We start from the raw sequence: 16,021 nt of genomic DNA, 5'->3' as shown, positions 1-16,021 counted from the left end.
TGGAGTCAAGTAGACGGTAACTGAAACTTGACCGAGACACGTTACATTTAGACATGACCTTTAACCAGTATAGTTGAAGTGTTTTCATTCAGAGACAACAATTTCCAACTGGTGACATTGCTTCCTTTATTTAATCAGACCTATTGTTTGAAAGCAAAATCTATAGAAAAAGGTAGCCTACGGAAGAGGCTCGGGGCAAGTGAATGTTGGAATTCTCAACAAAAAACAACAAAAAGTCTCAAATGTCATGTCACGCTATTTCTCGTAGACTAGTATAAACGATATTTTGCTCTAGATACAAAAGCGTAAAGGAATAACATCTAGCGCGGGGGTTCTCAAACATTTTGGCGTCAGGGAAAAAACATTTTCCGAGGACCCCCCAATTGCAAATTTTGGCAGAAACAAAACAAAAAATTCAACACAACCCTTTCACTAACAATCTTTTTTTTCTAAAAAAAAAAAAAAAGAGAACTTATGTCATCTATTTCTAGAATACTTGGAAAATGAGTTTAAAAAGTCCCACTTCCATAGACTAGGTCACAGGCTCTGGATTTTTTGTCCCGTCCGTATTTTACAAGTATTTTAAAATAATTCCACGGACCCCGGGTTGCGAAGACCCCGCTCTGAGAATGTTCAATGCCGGGTGTTAGCGGAGTTTTCGTGGACGAGGGCGCGCGCCATCCACTGCTTGACGTAGTTGGAGCGCGAGGCGGGCGGCTCGGGTAGGAAATCCCCGGCGGGCGCCCCCGAGCCCGAGTGGGACGGGCTGGCGCACTCCCCGAAACCGCTGTCCACCGTGTCCGGGTCCACGCGGGGGTAGCCGTCGTCCGAGCCCCCCTCCGCCAGGTCCGCTTCCGGCCCCTCCGCCCGGGGGGCCGGCCGCCCCCCGTAGGCCGCGTCCCGCTCGTCCTCTTGGCCCAGAACCACCGCGTGAATGGACACGCGTCCCGGTCGCGCCGGCGAGGCGGGCACGAGGGGGGGGCGGCCCGCCGGCGGCGCCTCCTCCTCACCCACCCCGGGTGCGGCCTCGCGGCGGCCGGGCGCCGCGTCCGCGCGCGGGCCGCCCCCCAACAAGTCGCGCTCGTTGAACGCGGGCTTCACCCACTCCTGCGTGGACATGCGTGGACACAAAGGAGACACGCAGACGCCTGGTCCAAGTCCAAAAAGTGGAAAGATTACAAGCGCCGCTCGGATTTTTTTTACTTGGATTCGCCCAACTCGGTTTTTTCAACCCCCGGGTGTCTGGGGATTTTTCACTCGCCGACTTGGGCTGACTTTCAAAGGCTCAAATTGACGTTCCGGCTCTCCAAATCTCCACCGGCCGCTTTTCCGCATGTTTTCAAACCTTCTCCCCCCAAAACACCTGAATGAAATCCGGATGGTTTTGGATCTCCCGCAGAGCTCGCCAGTAAGCCGCTCGTTTCAATGGGCTGCGTCGGGGAGAGAAAACGTGCGGGATGGCGGGCCTCCGGGACCCGGGATTGACGTCCGGGAGATTCTTGAGGGCGGCTGAGATTTTATCCGACAGCCCCCCCCCCGCGTCGACCCAAATGGATGTCAAAGCGCCTTCGGGCCGGCGTGGCAAAGGTCGCGTGATCAAAAGCGGAAATCCCGAGTCGACGTTTGACATCCTGCTCAAATATTATTTGTGACTCGGGGAAAAACCGAAAAATATTTGTCGTACGTTTTGGGGGGGAACTTTCAAGCGAAAACATTTGCATCAGCCATCTCGGTCATTTTTCAGTCGAGCCGAAACGCAAACGCCGACCCGCGGGCGGAAGGAAGGAAGGAAGAAAAAATGTTGCGCGGCCCCTCCGCACCACCTTGGCGGGGCCCCTAGGTGCGACGCAAAAAAACCCCCCAAAAAACAGCCTCTCACCTTAAAGTTGCCCCCGTGGTCCAGGTAGAGCGGCTCGAAGAAGTCGTGCGGCCGGGACACGTACGTGCTCACGTGAAACCTTTTCAGCAAGAACCTGGCGGGGATAAAACGCGCATCAACCTGTGGCGCTGAATTTTCCCGGCGACAGATGGGCCGGCGCCTTCCAAGAGGACTTTCAAAGAAAAGCGTTTCTAACGGCCAATCGTCCATCGGAAGCCCCGGCCCGTCGGTCGCTAAGCCGGCCTCATTCTCGGCCGGCTCCCCTTTCTACTTCCGACCCTTCAAAATGTTCAGCGGCATGGGCCCCATCCGCACGCATGCGTATTTACGTATGCCGTATATATTCCGAGGCAGTTTCCTTTGGAGGAATTTCGATTTCGAGAGAAAAAGAACGTTAAAGGCAATCGAGTGCAGCGGATTTCTCAGACGCAAATACGGCGTGCAGATATCGCGCAAGTAAAGCACAACACCTTTTCTAAAGTTGATTTGATTAGTAACGATTCATTCAAAAATCATTAACTCAATAGGCTTTACATTTATTCAATTCGTTTAATTAACTAAGCGTTTCTTGAAGTAGTCCTTAATGAAAGCATCAAGTATTTCATGAAACGAGCACGATCCGACCGAAGGTCTGCTTTTGCTTCTATTTAAGTTTGTTTGAGCTTTTTTCGAGCGGTCTGTAATCACAAGCGAGTTGCGCGCGCGTTGCATTTTGCAGAATTGCAGCATGACTTCCTGTGGCGCCGGCCTGCGGTTTGCCGCTGTGCGGGAGGCGCTGCCAGGAAAGCTAAAGGCCAAGCCGTGAAAACAAATACATCATCGTCGTCGTCATCCGCCGCGTACGGGAAGCGAGGAAGAGATGATTCCGATTCGGCTTTCGATTTGTCGTCATTGTGTTTTTCGCCACGGCGTGAGAACCGGTCCGCGGGGGGGAACGGCGTCAATGTCTTGTTTGTGGCGGCCGGATCTGCCCCCACGCGCGTTTTTCTATCAAGCTTTTTCTTACTTCCGATATTTAGCGTAACGGCTGAAGTCGGCCGGTGCCCGTTGCGGCTAAACGCGGCTCGCGTCAGCCCACGTCGTTACGGCGTTATTTTCGAGAAAAGAAGCGAGCGGACCGAACCGACGCCCGAGTCCGTTCTCGTTCACGCGCAGGAATATTACAAATAAAGGTTACGATATCTCAAAGTGATTCCTTTAAGCTGTGCGCACCGGGTAGAGAGCAGGCAAAGGTGATCCGTTCCACTCCTTTATTACTTGTGCTCTTGGTGAAACACTAATGCTGCGCGACGTCGGGTATTTATGGTCAAATGAACCCGAGGAAAAGGTAAACGAACTGCTTGGAGAGCTTTCACGGAACGCTCACAATGCGGGAAAGCTCAAACGCACTTACGGAGCAACAAACGTATAACTTGCAAGGAAATACGAAGAGTTCACAAAGGATGAGATGCGTCGGGGATTCCCGTAGGTTTGACAGATGCGCGCTATGATAGGAAATAGCAGAATTTGAAGTCTGATACACAGGTGGAATTGCGGTAATTTGAGCAGAAGAGGGAAAGAAGGCTGGCGGGCTCCCTCGGGGGAGCTCCCACATCCGCTGCGCCAGACAAGAATGAAATCTTTTTGCCCCCGAGGAATCGGCCACGCTCGCTACTCACGCTTTTCCGGAGCGGGCCAGCAGCAGGCCGGCGAGCGGCGCCAGGACGGCCAGCGGGACGTACGGCCAGCTTCTTTTCACTGAGGCGCGGCAGAAAAATCATCCGTCACCTCTCACGCGCAAAAACTCATTGCTTGAATTGAAGTGGACGCGCGCACGACGTCGAATCGCATTTGTGGAACTCTTCCGGCCCGATCGGCTCGCTCACCCGGGGCGTCGGCGGACTCCGCGGGCGCGTTGGTCCACCCCGCGGCGGAACTCCACTCGCTCCAGGGGCCCTGAGCGGGGTCGCCGGGGCACAACTTGGCCCGGACCGCCACGCTGCACTGGGCGCCGGCCGGCAGCTCCTCGCGGGCCACCGCCAAGAAGGGCTCGTCCGCCGAGAAGAAACGCTCCGGATCCTGACGCGGGGAAAAGTCCGCTACTAAACGGGACGCTCGACATACACCGGGACTCTCCGCCTAGCTAGCATGAGGCCGCACGGACAGATAGCGAGGTCAAGGCAAACGTATGCCGCCGTCCCATTTTTGCCTCCCTTCTTGCGCTTTCTCCCTGGACGGCGGAGGTGCGGGAGTCCAGTCCCGGAGGGTCGCTACCCCGCGCGTTTTCCGCCTTTCTTTCCCTATGACGATTGGCTCGTCAGCAAGCTCTGCGGGAGCTCGGAAATGATCCCAATCGTTTGAATCAGGCGCGTTTGAGAAAGAGAGGGTTCCGAAACGCGGAGGGCCGGATTTCGAATCCTGAGCTCCATAGCAAGGGACCCCCGCCTTTTTATCCCCGCGGAGCGGTCGACCCTCGAGCTTCTTTTCGTGGACCGGGGAGGCACCGATTGCTCGCGCCGCCCTTCCTCACTGCAAAATGTCATATCAGAGGCGGCGCCAAAATACAAAGCTCCGGCCGAACCGAGCATGGGTGAACCGTTAAAGGGTAAACCGGATGGGTTCCAAAACGTCGTCGTTTCGGATGGACCGGCGGTTGGGGATCGGCCTTTTCATGTGATCCGGCCATTTTTTACAAATCCTCTTTGTCCTCCGTTTCTCGTTGAAATGTTTGACTGACTTATGCGATTGTTTTGTCGGCGGCTCCGTCCGGCGGATTCCTAAGGCTACCCCAGCCAGTAGCGTAGCTTCTATTGCGTGCGCCTTATAATGCGGCGGGCCTTCTACGTGAAAACGGCTTTCGAATAGGCCATTCGTCGCAGGTGCGACAGACAATCCTGCGTACGGGACAAACCAAATTCCAAAAAGTCTTGAATTTCAACGGACCTTCGAGTGACCTCGGCCGGTTCGGATGCGCAGCCCGTACGTCAGACAATGGTCATTGTCGTTGGCCAGGTCCCAGGTGATGTTGTAGGATCCGCGGCCGCCGGTCACCCGCACGTTGAAAGGCGTCGGAGCTTTCACTGCAAACAGAGCACCGAACAAAGCGCCGTCCGCTGCACAACAATTTCACGTTTTTTGAACAAATTCTCAGTACGAAGCGGACGCTAATGCTATTTTTCTCTTCACGTCGTGCGCCCGATCATATCAGATCACATGTATATCACCCTATAAAAATTCAGGCAAATTTGACTTTGAAAGTTTCCATTTCAAAAATTCATTTCAAAACGTTTTTCACGGGTCCGATGGAAAAGCATCCATTTGTTTCATTTCCGTCTGGAAAACAAAATCCGGTCCCTTTAATAGGAATAGAACGCGGGCGTCAAGCTCATTTTTATGCTGGGCCGGAATGACCGTGAAGTCAAGCGAAAGTTTAAAGTTGGTCACAACTACGCTCGCGTAGTTTTCAAATCCCAGCTGTTCGCAAGACAGATTGGGAAGGAGAGAAGGGTTTTTTCCTTTTTAGTGTTTAGAATTTGAAGACCGCTTGGCTATTTTAGCCAGGAACCGAGACAAACGGGACGGATCCGGCCCCCGGGCCTTGACTTTGACAAGTTGCCCGCCTTAATTATGCGACGGCTTGAGTTGCTCGAATTGTCTTACAATCGGTTCAACCAACCGGTTTATTTCATTGATGAAATCATTGTTTACGTTGTGAAAAACGCCATCGGACTTATCCCGCGGGCGTTAAAGTCAAGGCCCGCCGCATCGTTTGGCGAAAAACGCCCATTTTGAGCGCGCGGCAAAGCGCGCTTCCCACGCCGTACCCCGGCACTCGGACGGAAACTAACTACGATGCGGCCAGGACGAAAAGGAGTTTGGATTCCACATCTTATTCGAAAACCCGCACGGCTCCCATGACGCGGGTACGAAAAGCGCAAGGGTCCACGGGCGCGGCGCGCTCGGCCTCACCCGCGTCGTACAGCGCCCAGCTGGACGGGCGGCTCCGGGGGCCACCCGCCCTCGCCGTGCATTCCGTCCCGACGGCGGCGATGCGGTATAGCGCCGGCGGGTACATGACGCACCAGGACTGAGGAGGCGTCAGCAGACAGCTGCCGACCGCGTGGAGCTCGCCGTCGCTACAAAATCACAGCCGTCAATACGGATGAGATGGGCGTCGACAAAAAATCTCATCCATGCATCCAAAAACGCTGTCCTTTTTAGCCCTTGGAGCGCTCGCTGACGCAGCAAAATTGGCATTTACCCGGTAAGCTTTTAGCTGTATAAGCGACCAAGCTCCAACCTTTTCAAATAGTGGGAGAAAAAGACATCGAAAAGAAAATCTGGTGCCGAAAGGGTTAACATCAACAAAATTTGGTCCCGACTCGGCTTCTTAGATGTTTTTGATGCGTAAGAAGGCTAAGATAATGCATAGACTGTCAAAACATGACACCTTTCAAATTGCCGTGCTGCCGTCCCTTCAAACGCTTGCGAATGGGAGGTCAAGAGGAACGCCCTGCAAATGTAGCCCATGTCAAGCTCATTTGCCGCCATTCAAAATGGAAAACCTTGTCCCTTTTGGCCATATTGAAAAGCCCATGTTTTAACTCGCATTCCCGCCGATTTTTCTATGAATCCTTTCAATAGAATGCAATAGAAACTTGTGCTGGCGGACAACTTGACATTCGCCAGACTTTCAATGACTTCATCGAATGGCTTGGCCTGACTCATAATGCAAAGTTCTTGCCATGCGTCGAGGCGGCGTCGGGGTGGCGCGCGTCACGGGCCCGTCCTACTATTTGAGAAGGACTGACAAAATGCAAAACGCAAAACAAAAGCGATACGGGCGGGAAGAATTTTGGAGCGGTCTTCCCATTTGAAAGATCTGGTGAGAAAACGACCTGCAGTTGACGCGGAGACGCAGAGCTCGCGCGGGGACGGAAGCGCAGGAGCAGTTGAGAAGAACGTTGTAGTCGGTGGTGCAGGTGACGGCGCAGGGGGAGGAGAGGCCTGGGGGCGCAACGGACAAAACATCAAAACCGCTCTTTTGGGAGACCGTCGTCCCATCCTTCACTTTATCAGCTACCGTACCCGTCGCTACACGTTCCGTTTCAGTTGCTCTTCATTTACCCTTTCTGTCCACGGCAGTACCAAGCGCAATTTTGTTTTCGGTTCCGCCCGACTCCAGATTTCCCAAAAGCCGTGTCATCGACTTTGTTGGGTTGCAGTCCTATTGACCCGGGCTTCTCAAACTTTGAGGAGTCAGGGAGCCCTTTTTACAAAGCAAATTCTCAAAGGATTTGTAAAGTATGATAATGAGCTGAATTTGAGAAGAGATCATTAACGGGGATGTCGTACTCGTCGACCCGTTCTAATGAAATGAAATTTACACCCAAATCTCTATTTTGTATGAATAACCGAAGTCATCTCTCGGGCCGCGGAGCCCGCTTTGAGAAGCGCCGCTATCAAAACGCAGCACGAAACAAGTGGCAGCTTTTACAGCAAAGTACGGCCCGGGGGCCCTTTGCTCCGCTCCATCCAGCGGGTTATCCCAAAAACAGACTTTTGCATGCGGAGCGAATGCGCAAAATTGCAACTTAGCTTGTAAAAAGCTTTCTCTTCACAACGCCGTAGTGACTGAAGATCATGAATTTTTACAAGCAAAATTGGTTTCCTCCACTTTTGGCTCTGTGTCACGGTACAAAATGTGAAAATATCGCATGGATGATTCCCGACTAAGTGCTTCAAAAGCGCTGAGCTGACAGCAGATTGCTCCTGTTTGGCATATTTTTACACAAAGACATATTTTTACATCAAAATAGGTCAACAGCAGGTACTTTGTTTCTATTTTTTGTCAAGTGCTTTGCCGAAGGGAGCTCCAAAAAAGGATGATAATGAATAAATGAAGTACTCAAATAGGGTAGGTAGAAAAGTATGAAAGCAATCAAGTATGTATTCCGTAATAAAGTCATGATTTACCTCATACATCTATCGATATATATTTGAACTTTCGTTGTCTAAGTTTTGACAACAGGCAAAAGACGTACCGCCTTGGAGAACGGCGGCGAGGCTCCACAGCGTCACCGAGAAGACGGCGGCGGCCATGGAAGGTGCTCGGAAAAGCACGAAAGACCGCCGGCCGGCGAAAAAAAGCCCAAAATCAAATCAAAGAAACCCTTCAAGGTCTTCAAAACCAAAAGAAAGTGTGACCTTTCTAAATTTGGACGGCGACGACACGAGCAGGATGCTGGCGCACGTGTGAACCGACGCCCAAATCGCTCAGCGGCACGACGGCGCGCGACGTCAGATGCGCTGACATGGCCACTTCCTCCGCAACGTTGGCTTTGCTGGGCTCGTTCGTCCTGCGGGAGGGCAGCCAAGGGCTTCAGCCAAGCGCCTCCGTCGCCGCGCGCTCAACTCGCTCGTGACACTCCGCCGCATCTTTTAGCTCATGCCGGTGCCTTTTGCCCTCTGACTCAAAACAAAACCAGCGCGGTTTCACTACTGCCGTGATCCAAACAGTCATGCACGCAAGTCAGGCGCGCAAAAAATAGACCCTCAATGAGGGGGTTTCAGGCTCCCCATTTGCATGGCGGTAAAACCCCATGCTAATACCGCAGGGGCAGGGGGCCGTCTTTTTTTGCGGAATACAATAAAAATGATGGTTGTTTTTTTTTATTATTCGACCCTAAATAAAAAAGAAAGTATAAAAAACAGGCCGTGCTACGATAAAAAATGCTTTATGTACAGTAGAAGCTTTCCAAATATGCAACAACAGTAGTAGAAAATTATTTACAACCGTCCATCCATTTTCTATAGCCACTTCTCCTCTACGGTGGCAGGCTGACTCCCGGCCGACTCGGGGCGGTAGGCGGAGGGCACCCTGGACTGCGTGCCCGTCAATCGCAGGGCGCGCCGGAATCAACAAGCATCCACCATCACACCTGTGGACAATTTAGAGTGTCCGATTCGCTTGTCATGCGTGTTTTTGCCGTGCGGGAGGAGGCCGGATTTCTCGGGGAGAGCACGCAAACTCTCTAGGCCGGAGTTGTCGGGGAGAGCACGCAAACTCTCTAGGCCGGAGCGAGCTGGATTTGAACCCGGGTCCCCGAAGTGCGCCAACGAGCCGCATATTTACAACCGTTTCCATTCAAAACCGTTGTGAATAAAGACGATTTGGTTTTTATGCGCAAGACAATGTTTCTGTGTCAAGATCCAACTTGCGGGGGTATCACCGAAAAAGTAAGCGCTTTAAAAAAATGGTTTGCTAAACAGTTTGGTCTGGATGATTACTCATTAGCCTTCTCAACTTAACGGAAAGCTGCTTGCTCTAACTAATAACAAAAAAAATATAAACAACGTATAATCCCGAATAGAATAGAATAGAATGCATCGAATTTCATTGTAAAAAGGCACACGACAAAATTTGGCTGCGAGGACATGTGAACAATAAATTCAATACATAGCATACATTGAAAATATTTATTTTAGGTATTTATTATTATTAGATGCATTCCTTGTTCTTTAAATCATTTTTTAAGTGCAATGTTTTTATTGTGAAAAGCGAAACCAATGTTGTTGCGCAAGGCACTTCCGGTCTGGCGTCTTTAAAAAATAAAAAACCCTTCGCCAAACATGCCGTGCAGGTGTGTGTATTGTGTGCACGTTTTCTGCGATGTGCAGAGTCAAAGTATGTTGCATTGGGGCTTGTTAGTCGAAGTTTGAATCTGAGACGTGCTCGAACTATGTTTACTTATAATTAGCAGTTACGATAACTAGCGTTAGCATTTAAGCTAGCCATGAGAACAGTGACTGCAATCGGCCTTCAGATAGATGGATAACCTTAATTATAATTCACCTGCACAAGTGAAAGGTATGAAATGTTCAATGAGTGTCCCTCAAATGAAATGAAAAAGTCAAAGTGTTGAAGGCCGCGCGTTTCCCCGAAGTTGGGGAAGGCGGTTCTTGAACAACCTCCTAAGTGGACATTTATTTCCCAAAAAAAATGCTGATTAAAGTAAGACGATTAGGGTTTTTTTTTAACCGCCTACTTTATGCACCGCAAAATGCCGTTTTGGCCTTTGGGTGCTGTTAAGGCCTTTGTTCTCGCTGTAAGATATAGAGACAATAGTTTTCAGTTTGATAGTTTGACCTTTTTGGTCATCCAGCGCAATCTTGTTGTTGTTGCAGATTTTCGCCGCTAGACGTCAGTGCTCGGACGCCTTTGGCTGCTCCGCGTTCATGAGAGGAATCCCACCCAGCCTGGTAATTAGTTTTTTCTTCCCCAGAATTAGACCGTTAATTGGTTCGGTACTCTGCCTCGTATGTACACGACTTAAACTTAAACTTTGACTTATTGATCTATTTTCAGTAGTGCAATGACTATTTCAATTGTAACGAATTGAATGAATTCGTCGGTTTACTCTTCACGGACTGTTGCCACTTTAAACAAAAGACGTGTTGCCGTTTCCTGTGACAAAAGTGCCAAGCGATCGAGGCTCGGCTCGCCAATGTCACGTGACCAAATTCCGAACGCAGGTGAGCAGTGATCGACGGTTCAACGCTGATGCTGAAGTTTTCTTTACTAAGGGATTTCCGTTGTACGTGAAGATATAATACTCTTGCTACACGTGAACTTTGATACTGCTGAAAATGGCCAAATGAGTCAAGTGCGAGCGCCAAAGTAGCGAAAGAAAAGCACTTTTTCTTTTGACAACAATTATCTCTTGCCATTTTCGAGGTGCAACCTTTACAAATAGGGACATACGCGCTGTAAAAATCAACGCAAGTGTTGGAATGGTCACGGAAAAAAAAACGGGAAACTGCTTCGGACAGAGCAGAATAGCTTTCTTCATTTTCTAACGATAACAAACAAAAATCAAATGGTAATAATCAATTAGTTATTTAACTTGAGCTTAGTGTTGAATCATGTCAATGGTGATTTCCTAAGACACCCCACCCCCCCCCCCCCCCCCCCACACACACACGCACTTTCCCCACACACACTTGTATTGTGTATATTTATTCTAATAATGATCACAATAAGATCTATGGCATTTTTTATGTTTATTCTGAATATTGTTTTGAACATGATATATACTTATTTATTTTGACATAAACACGGGGGTCATTGTTATTTATTCATGTCTAATCTGTGTTTTTATGTCACGTTGTCAATCATGGTCATTGTATGGTTGGGTATTGCACATCTGCAAAGGTTTGTCATTTTTTCAAGCTGTTTGAAATGATCATTTAATTTCAGTAATTATAGTATGTAGTCAGAATTATAATCCCCTGAAGAGAAAGGCAATTTATTATATTATATTATATTATATTATATTATATTATATTATATTATATTATTATATTATATTATATTATATTATATTATATTATATTATATTATATTATATTATATTATATTATATTATATGATATGATATTATAGCATTACTGCATTGAATGGCTGAATGTTTGAGGGGTTAGCTGGAATGTCCCCCTTGTAGCGAAAAGAATCTGAGCGCGTAAGCGTGCGCGGATGTGCGCGCGCGCGTGTGCATAAACATGTTTTGTCGGTGACCTTTTGGCGATTTCTCAGGAGGCCGCTCCACCGGTATGAGCATAGGCGGGTGTCGGCGGGGGGGTGTCGGGGATACTTTATCCCCGCGGAGGGTTGCGCTGTCAAGCGACCCGCGCCGGAGTTGCGTGTGTGTGCGTGTGCGTGTGTGTGTTGATGGCACTTGTGCCAAGTAAGCCCAAAGAAGCACGTACTTAAGTCCACTTGTCAGCTTTCTCGACTTGATTGTTTTTTTTTGTTTTTTTTGTCAGACAGCTTTTGACTTTTGCCGGCTACTTTTGAAAAGTGATAAGCCATCCCGAGTGCCGCGCAAATCAAGGTCGACTAACGAGAATGCTCTCAGGCCGCCGCGGTGCTTCGCAATTAGTTTTGGCAAAGCGAAAAGCTTTTGCGCACAGCCCGCTGGCAGCGGTGACCATGAAGAAGATTATTATCTAGTGAAACTAGATAGCTAAAACGCTATTCCTAATTATTTCAAAAAAGAAAAAGTCGACATTCAACAATCGTTAACTTGACTCGACTCGGACGTGGGTTCGGTCCGCCCGCTTCTTTTGTTGAGAATAATGCCGTAACGATCTCAGCTAAGCGGAGCTGGGTGAGAGCGGCGCGCGAGTGAGCGCTTTTGCCGGCTTTTGCCGGCTTTTGCCGGGTTGCAGCTGTGCGCGTGCGCGTGGGCGCGCATAAGGGCTGCCAGGTCCGCAGAGCGAGCGGTAGGGCGCTAAATGCAGGCCGGGAAGTGTCGAAGCGGAACGCTTGGCCCAGCGGGACGGGCGGGCGGGCGGCCGCCGCTCCTCCTTCATTCCCGCCCGCCGCCGCCGCGGCAATTTGTGCGATTTCACAGCTCAGCGCACCCCTACAACTCTTGACAGCCGCGCGCCTCGGACGGGGCCGGGGGGCGGGGCGGGGCGGGGCCCGGCCCGGCCCGGCTCGGACCCAGGGCCGTCGGAAACGCACTTTTGCGGCGCTTTTCCCTTACGGCTGCTCATCGGGGTTCAAATCCGACGATGAAATTCACGCCGCCGAGCCGCGCTCCTCAGGGCTGACCGAACCGTTGCGTTCGGCAAACCAAAGTCCGTTTCACCGTTTGGCTCCTTTCCAAATTGTTGATTCTGAAACCGACGGAGACATTCTGCTTTTTCTGCACTGTGAGGCGCACCTAAAAGCTTAGGGTGCGCCTTAGAATCCGGCGCGCCTTATACGGCGCTTAAACCAGTTAAATAATGTCATTGCCATGTAAATTCTTCCATTTTGACCTGTGCGTTTCAGTTAGAAATGTATTTTTTACACTTACAATTTTGATGACATCCTCTTTGAAATTTCGCTATGCTACATATGCTCCAATTTTGAAGCGATTTATATGGGGCACAAAAAGTGCCAATTTTTGTCTCTAATCTCAATCTAATTGTTTTGATTCCCTTTAGCACAGCTCCATCTAATGGATGCATAGCATATGCCCAGCCACTGCTGCAGCTTCTATTCTATTCACCTTATAATGCGGTGTGCCTTATATGTGAAAACCCTTCTAAAATAGACCCTATCTAGAAGGTGCGCTTTATAATCCGGTGCACCTAATAGTGCGGAAAATATAATCATCAGATTTATTTGCCAGCCCTAGCCCAATCTTTTTCTTCCCGTAACAATTTAGCTGACAGCGAATTGAACGGCCCCGATTTCCCATTATAATCAGTATACCTGAATTGTTATCAACCGGTTGTTTTGCCTCCACAAACAACCAAAGAAAGAGACTGTGTGTGTGTGTGTGTGTGTGTGTATATATATATATATATATATATATATATACATACATTTGAAGATTCAACTTCACTCCTCCATTCACCTAATCTCAGCTAATCTCACTTTTCAAGTTTCTCTTTTTTTCTGAATTGAGGTGGGGGCGTGATGGGACTGTGCCCCTTTTAAAGGCCTTAATCCGTTCATTGTGCGCTCAAAAGCCGGCAATTGGGTGGCCCCTATTTGGCAGGGCCACCCCCAAACAAGACGTGCAACAAAGTGGCGTGCCGTACGCGCCGTCGCACTCTCACCCGCCATTGATGAGAATAGAAAAAAAAGAAACACTTTCTTTTACCAGAATAGCGACATAAAGTCATATAAATCAACAGGTTTTTATACAGGCTAGGAACAGAAAAAATAGCTTCAAGTACATCAAAGTGCCTGAAAAAAAGCTCTAAAACTAATCATAAGGTGTTTTTTTTTCCAATCTTGAGAGCGATGCAAAGATAAAAGTTGACAGCAATTGAAAACAAACTGCACAGACTTTGAGAATGAGAGCGTCACCGAGCCACCCGGTGGCATGGGTGTGCAATTACACTTCACACGGCAATAGCAAAACCTGTTCGGCGGGGGTCATATTTGTCGTGGGTATTTTGTTCATCAATAATGTGATATCATCTGTTTGACTTCTGGTTGGTCAACTGGAGCATTGCGACACAAATACGCGTGCGCGTACAACTTGTCAAAGACCATTTAGCCATGGGGGCCTTTGTTCCATTTCATTTGCTCTTAATCTGAAAAGAAAACTGCACTGCTCTTGTCATGGCATTAAAAAGTTTTCAGTTAGATTTGCAGAATGAATCTGCGCTTCTATTGCTTCAAAAGGGCTGGAGTTGGGGTGTGTGGGGGGGGGGGTGTTAAGTGGGTGCCCTCCTGAAAGAAGATATGGTACAAAGCGGCAGAGATAGCGAGAGATAGTCCTCATTCCAGGCTTCTTGTGATAAGAAATGTCACCTGAGTGCGGGGTCAACAGGGGAGGGCAGTGCGAATGTGTGTGTGTGTGTGTATGTGTGTGTGTGTGTGTGTGGAGGGGGGGGGGCGCGCACAGATCAGGACATCTGTCGGGGCTTTCGAGAGGTCAGCCACGGGACAGGAACCAGTCTTAATCCTCCCAGCTGGGCCGGCGGGAGAGGATTTGCAGCCGCGCTCTCAAACAAGCCAAAGCCACAAGGCAACGGGCGGACGGACTGGCACACCCGCAACGCAGGCCGCTTCCGCCGGCCGCTTCCGCCGGCCGCTTCCGCCGGCCGCTTCCGCCGGCCGCTTCCGCCGGCCGCTTCCGCCGGCCGCCTCCGCCGGCCTTCCCCACTTTTCGCTTCGGAGCCACAGTCGCGCCTCGACTTTTGGCCTTCATCTGATCAGATGTTTTTCTAGTTTTGTATCCATATCATTTGAAAGGGAATTGGAAAATGACTTTTTGCCATCACAATTGCGGCTTATCAAAGTATTTCTTAGCAAGCAGTATCATTTTCTTCAGAATTTTTCAGAAAATAGTGAAAGAATATGGATGCCTTACCACAGTATATATGCGGGATGCAGGCGGTCATCTTTGAAAGGTTATGCTTGTTTGACCTTGGCAAAGCCCCCCCGCCCCCCACCCCCCCACACACACAGCATGCGGGGCCTGAGCAGGTCCAGCGAAGGTGCTCTTCTCCATCGGCCGAGCGGAAAAGTCCCCGCTTCCGGGGTCACGGATAAGTCGGCCGAGCGGTCGGACCGATCTGATTCGGCCCCAAAGTCGTCGTTAGCCCCCGTGGCGCCGTCGGCCAAATTCCTTCCGCCGTCGCCATCATCACCCTTGGCGTCATCGTATCGTCCTCGTCGCATCGGCGTCTCCGTTGTCCTCGGCGTCATTATCATTATCTTCATCGTCGTATCGTTCTCGCGGCCTCGTCACCGTCGTCTTGGTTGCCGTCGTCATCGTCGCCATTATCTTCGTCAACGTTGTGATCGTCGACGTCGTCATCGTGATCGTCTCGATCGTCGTCGTCTTCGCGGTCGTCGTCGTCGCCATTCTATCGACATCTTCGTCGTCTTCGTCGTCCATCTTCGTCGTCACTGTCGATGACGACGAGGACAACGACGATGACGACGACGATGACGAGATACCTGCGGAAAAATGTTCTTCCTTCCCCCGCGAAGCGACTTAACGGCCTTAAAAGAGAGAAATGTACCCTGACTCGAGAGCTGCTCGGTAAGCGGACAGTATCTAAGTGACATTGACAACCCCCCCTCCCCCGACACACACGCAGACATTTCAGCCGTTTGTGTGCCAAACGGGAAATGTCAAACACGTCGTCACGTGTGGCGCATCGGCTACTTTGGTCATAAAGTTGCTTTTTAAGGCTTCGGCGCCAGTGCGGAGTTTTGCAGTCATAATGAGGCCCCTTTGCCAGTGAAACGGGATTGAAATCATGTGAGTAATCCTCCAAGGAAGCGAGAGTGAAGCCTCCCTCCCACACACAAACACACGGGCACACACCATCAAGCACATGCTCCATCCGTTCACCAAATTTGGGGAAAAATCCTTTTTTTTTTCTTTCAGTGTAATCCTGCAAACAGACCAAACAGCTCTTTGGTGGAATTATGGAATTAACAAATAGCACTAGGAGTTATGGGCCTCGGACTTTGTGCTTTTATGACACCGAGACGGTGTGTGTGCGTGTGCGTGTGCGTGTGCGCGTGTGTGAGAGAGAACCTCGCAGTTTACAGCCATAAATTGTGCCAGTGTGGCTCATTCAGCTCGAAAGGTTTTTGCAGCGTGATGGGAGGCTCAGACTATTTTTAAGCAGGGCTTC

General features: G+C 49.9%; 1 protein-coding gene across 2 annotated transcripts; it reads right to left on the bottom strand.

Annotated features, from left to right (window-relative positions):
* Nucleotides 1-116: 116 nt before the first annotated feature.
* Nucleotides 117-15,721, bottom strand: LOC148425926 (interleukin-21 receptor-like). 2 transcript variants are annotated; one of them, XM_088411176.1, is made up of 8 exons: nucleotides 7,903-8,330; nucleotides 6,757-6,865; nucleotides 5,828-5,994; nucleotides 4,802-4,938; nucleotides 3,745-3,937; nucleotides 3,538-3,616; nucleotides 1,880-1,973; nucleotides 117-1,107 (listed from the first exon to the last, which is right to left on the bottom strand). In XM_088411176.1, exons 1-8 carry the CDS (start codon nucleotides 7,958-7,960, stop codon nucleotides 634-636), a joined length of 1,311 nt encoding a protein of 436 aa, XP_088267302.1. In that variant the 5' UTR covers nucleotides 7,961-8,330; the 3' UTR covers nucleotides 117-633. The 2 variants fall into 2 exon arrangements, with proteins under 2 accessions (XP_088267302.1, XP_088267304.1); XM_088411178.1 differs by lacking the exons at nucleotides 6,757-6,865; nucleotides 7,903-8,330 and adding an exon at nucleotides 14,740-15,721.
* Between the last annotated feature and the right edge of the window lie 300 nt (nucleotides 15,722-16,021).

Source organism: Hippichthys cyanospilos, chromosome 3 (assembly GCF_059441005.1).
Source record: "Hippichthys cyanospilos isolate Australia breed blue-spotted pipefish chromosome 3, RoL_Hcya_1.0, whole genome shotgun sequence".
In the NCBI taxonomy this organism is placed as follows: Eukaryota; Metazoa; Chordata; class Actinopteri; order Syngnathiformes; family Syngnathidae; genus Hippichthys; species Hippichthys cyanospilos.
This window is presented reverse-complemented; position numbering and strand designations above follow the sequence as displayed.

Coding starts and splice junctions, on each gene's coding strand:
- LOC148425926 (XM_088411176.1), bottom strand. CDS start 7,960: ATGGCCGCCGCCGTCTTCTCGGTGACGCTGTGGAGCCTCGCCGCCGTT. Junction 3,938..4,801: donor CCGGCCGAGGTCACTCGAAG/GTCCGTTGAAAT, acceptor TCCCCGCGTCAG/GATCCGGAGCGTTTCTTCTC. Junction 1,108..1,879: donor ACCACGGGGGCAACTTTAAG/GTGAGAGGCTGT, acceptor ATGTCCACGCAG/GAGTGGGTGAAGCCCGCGTT.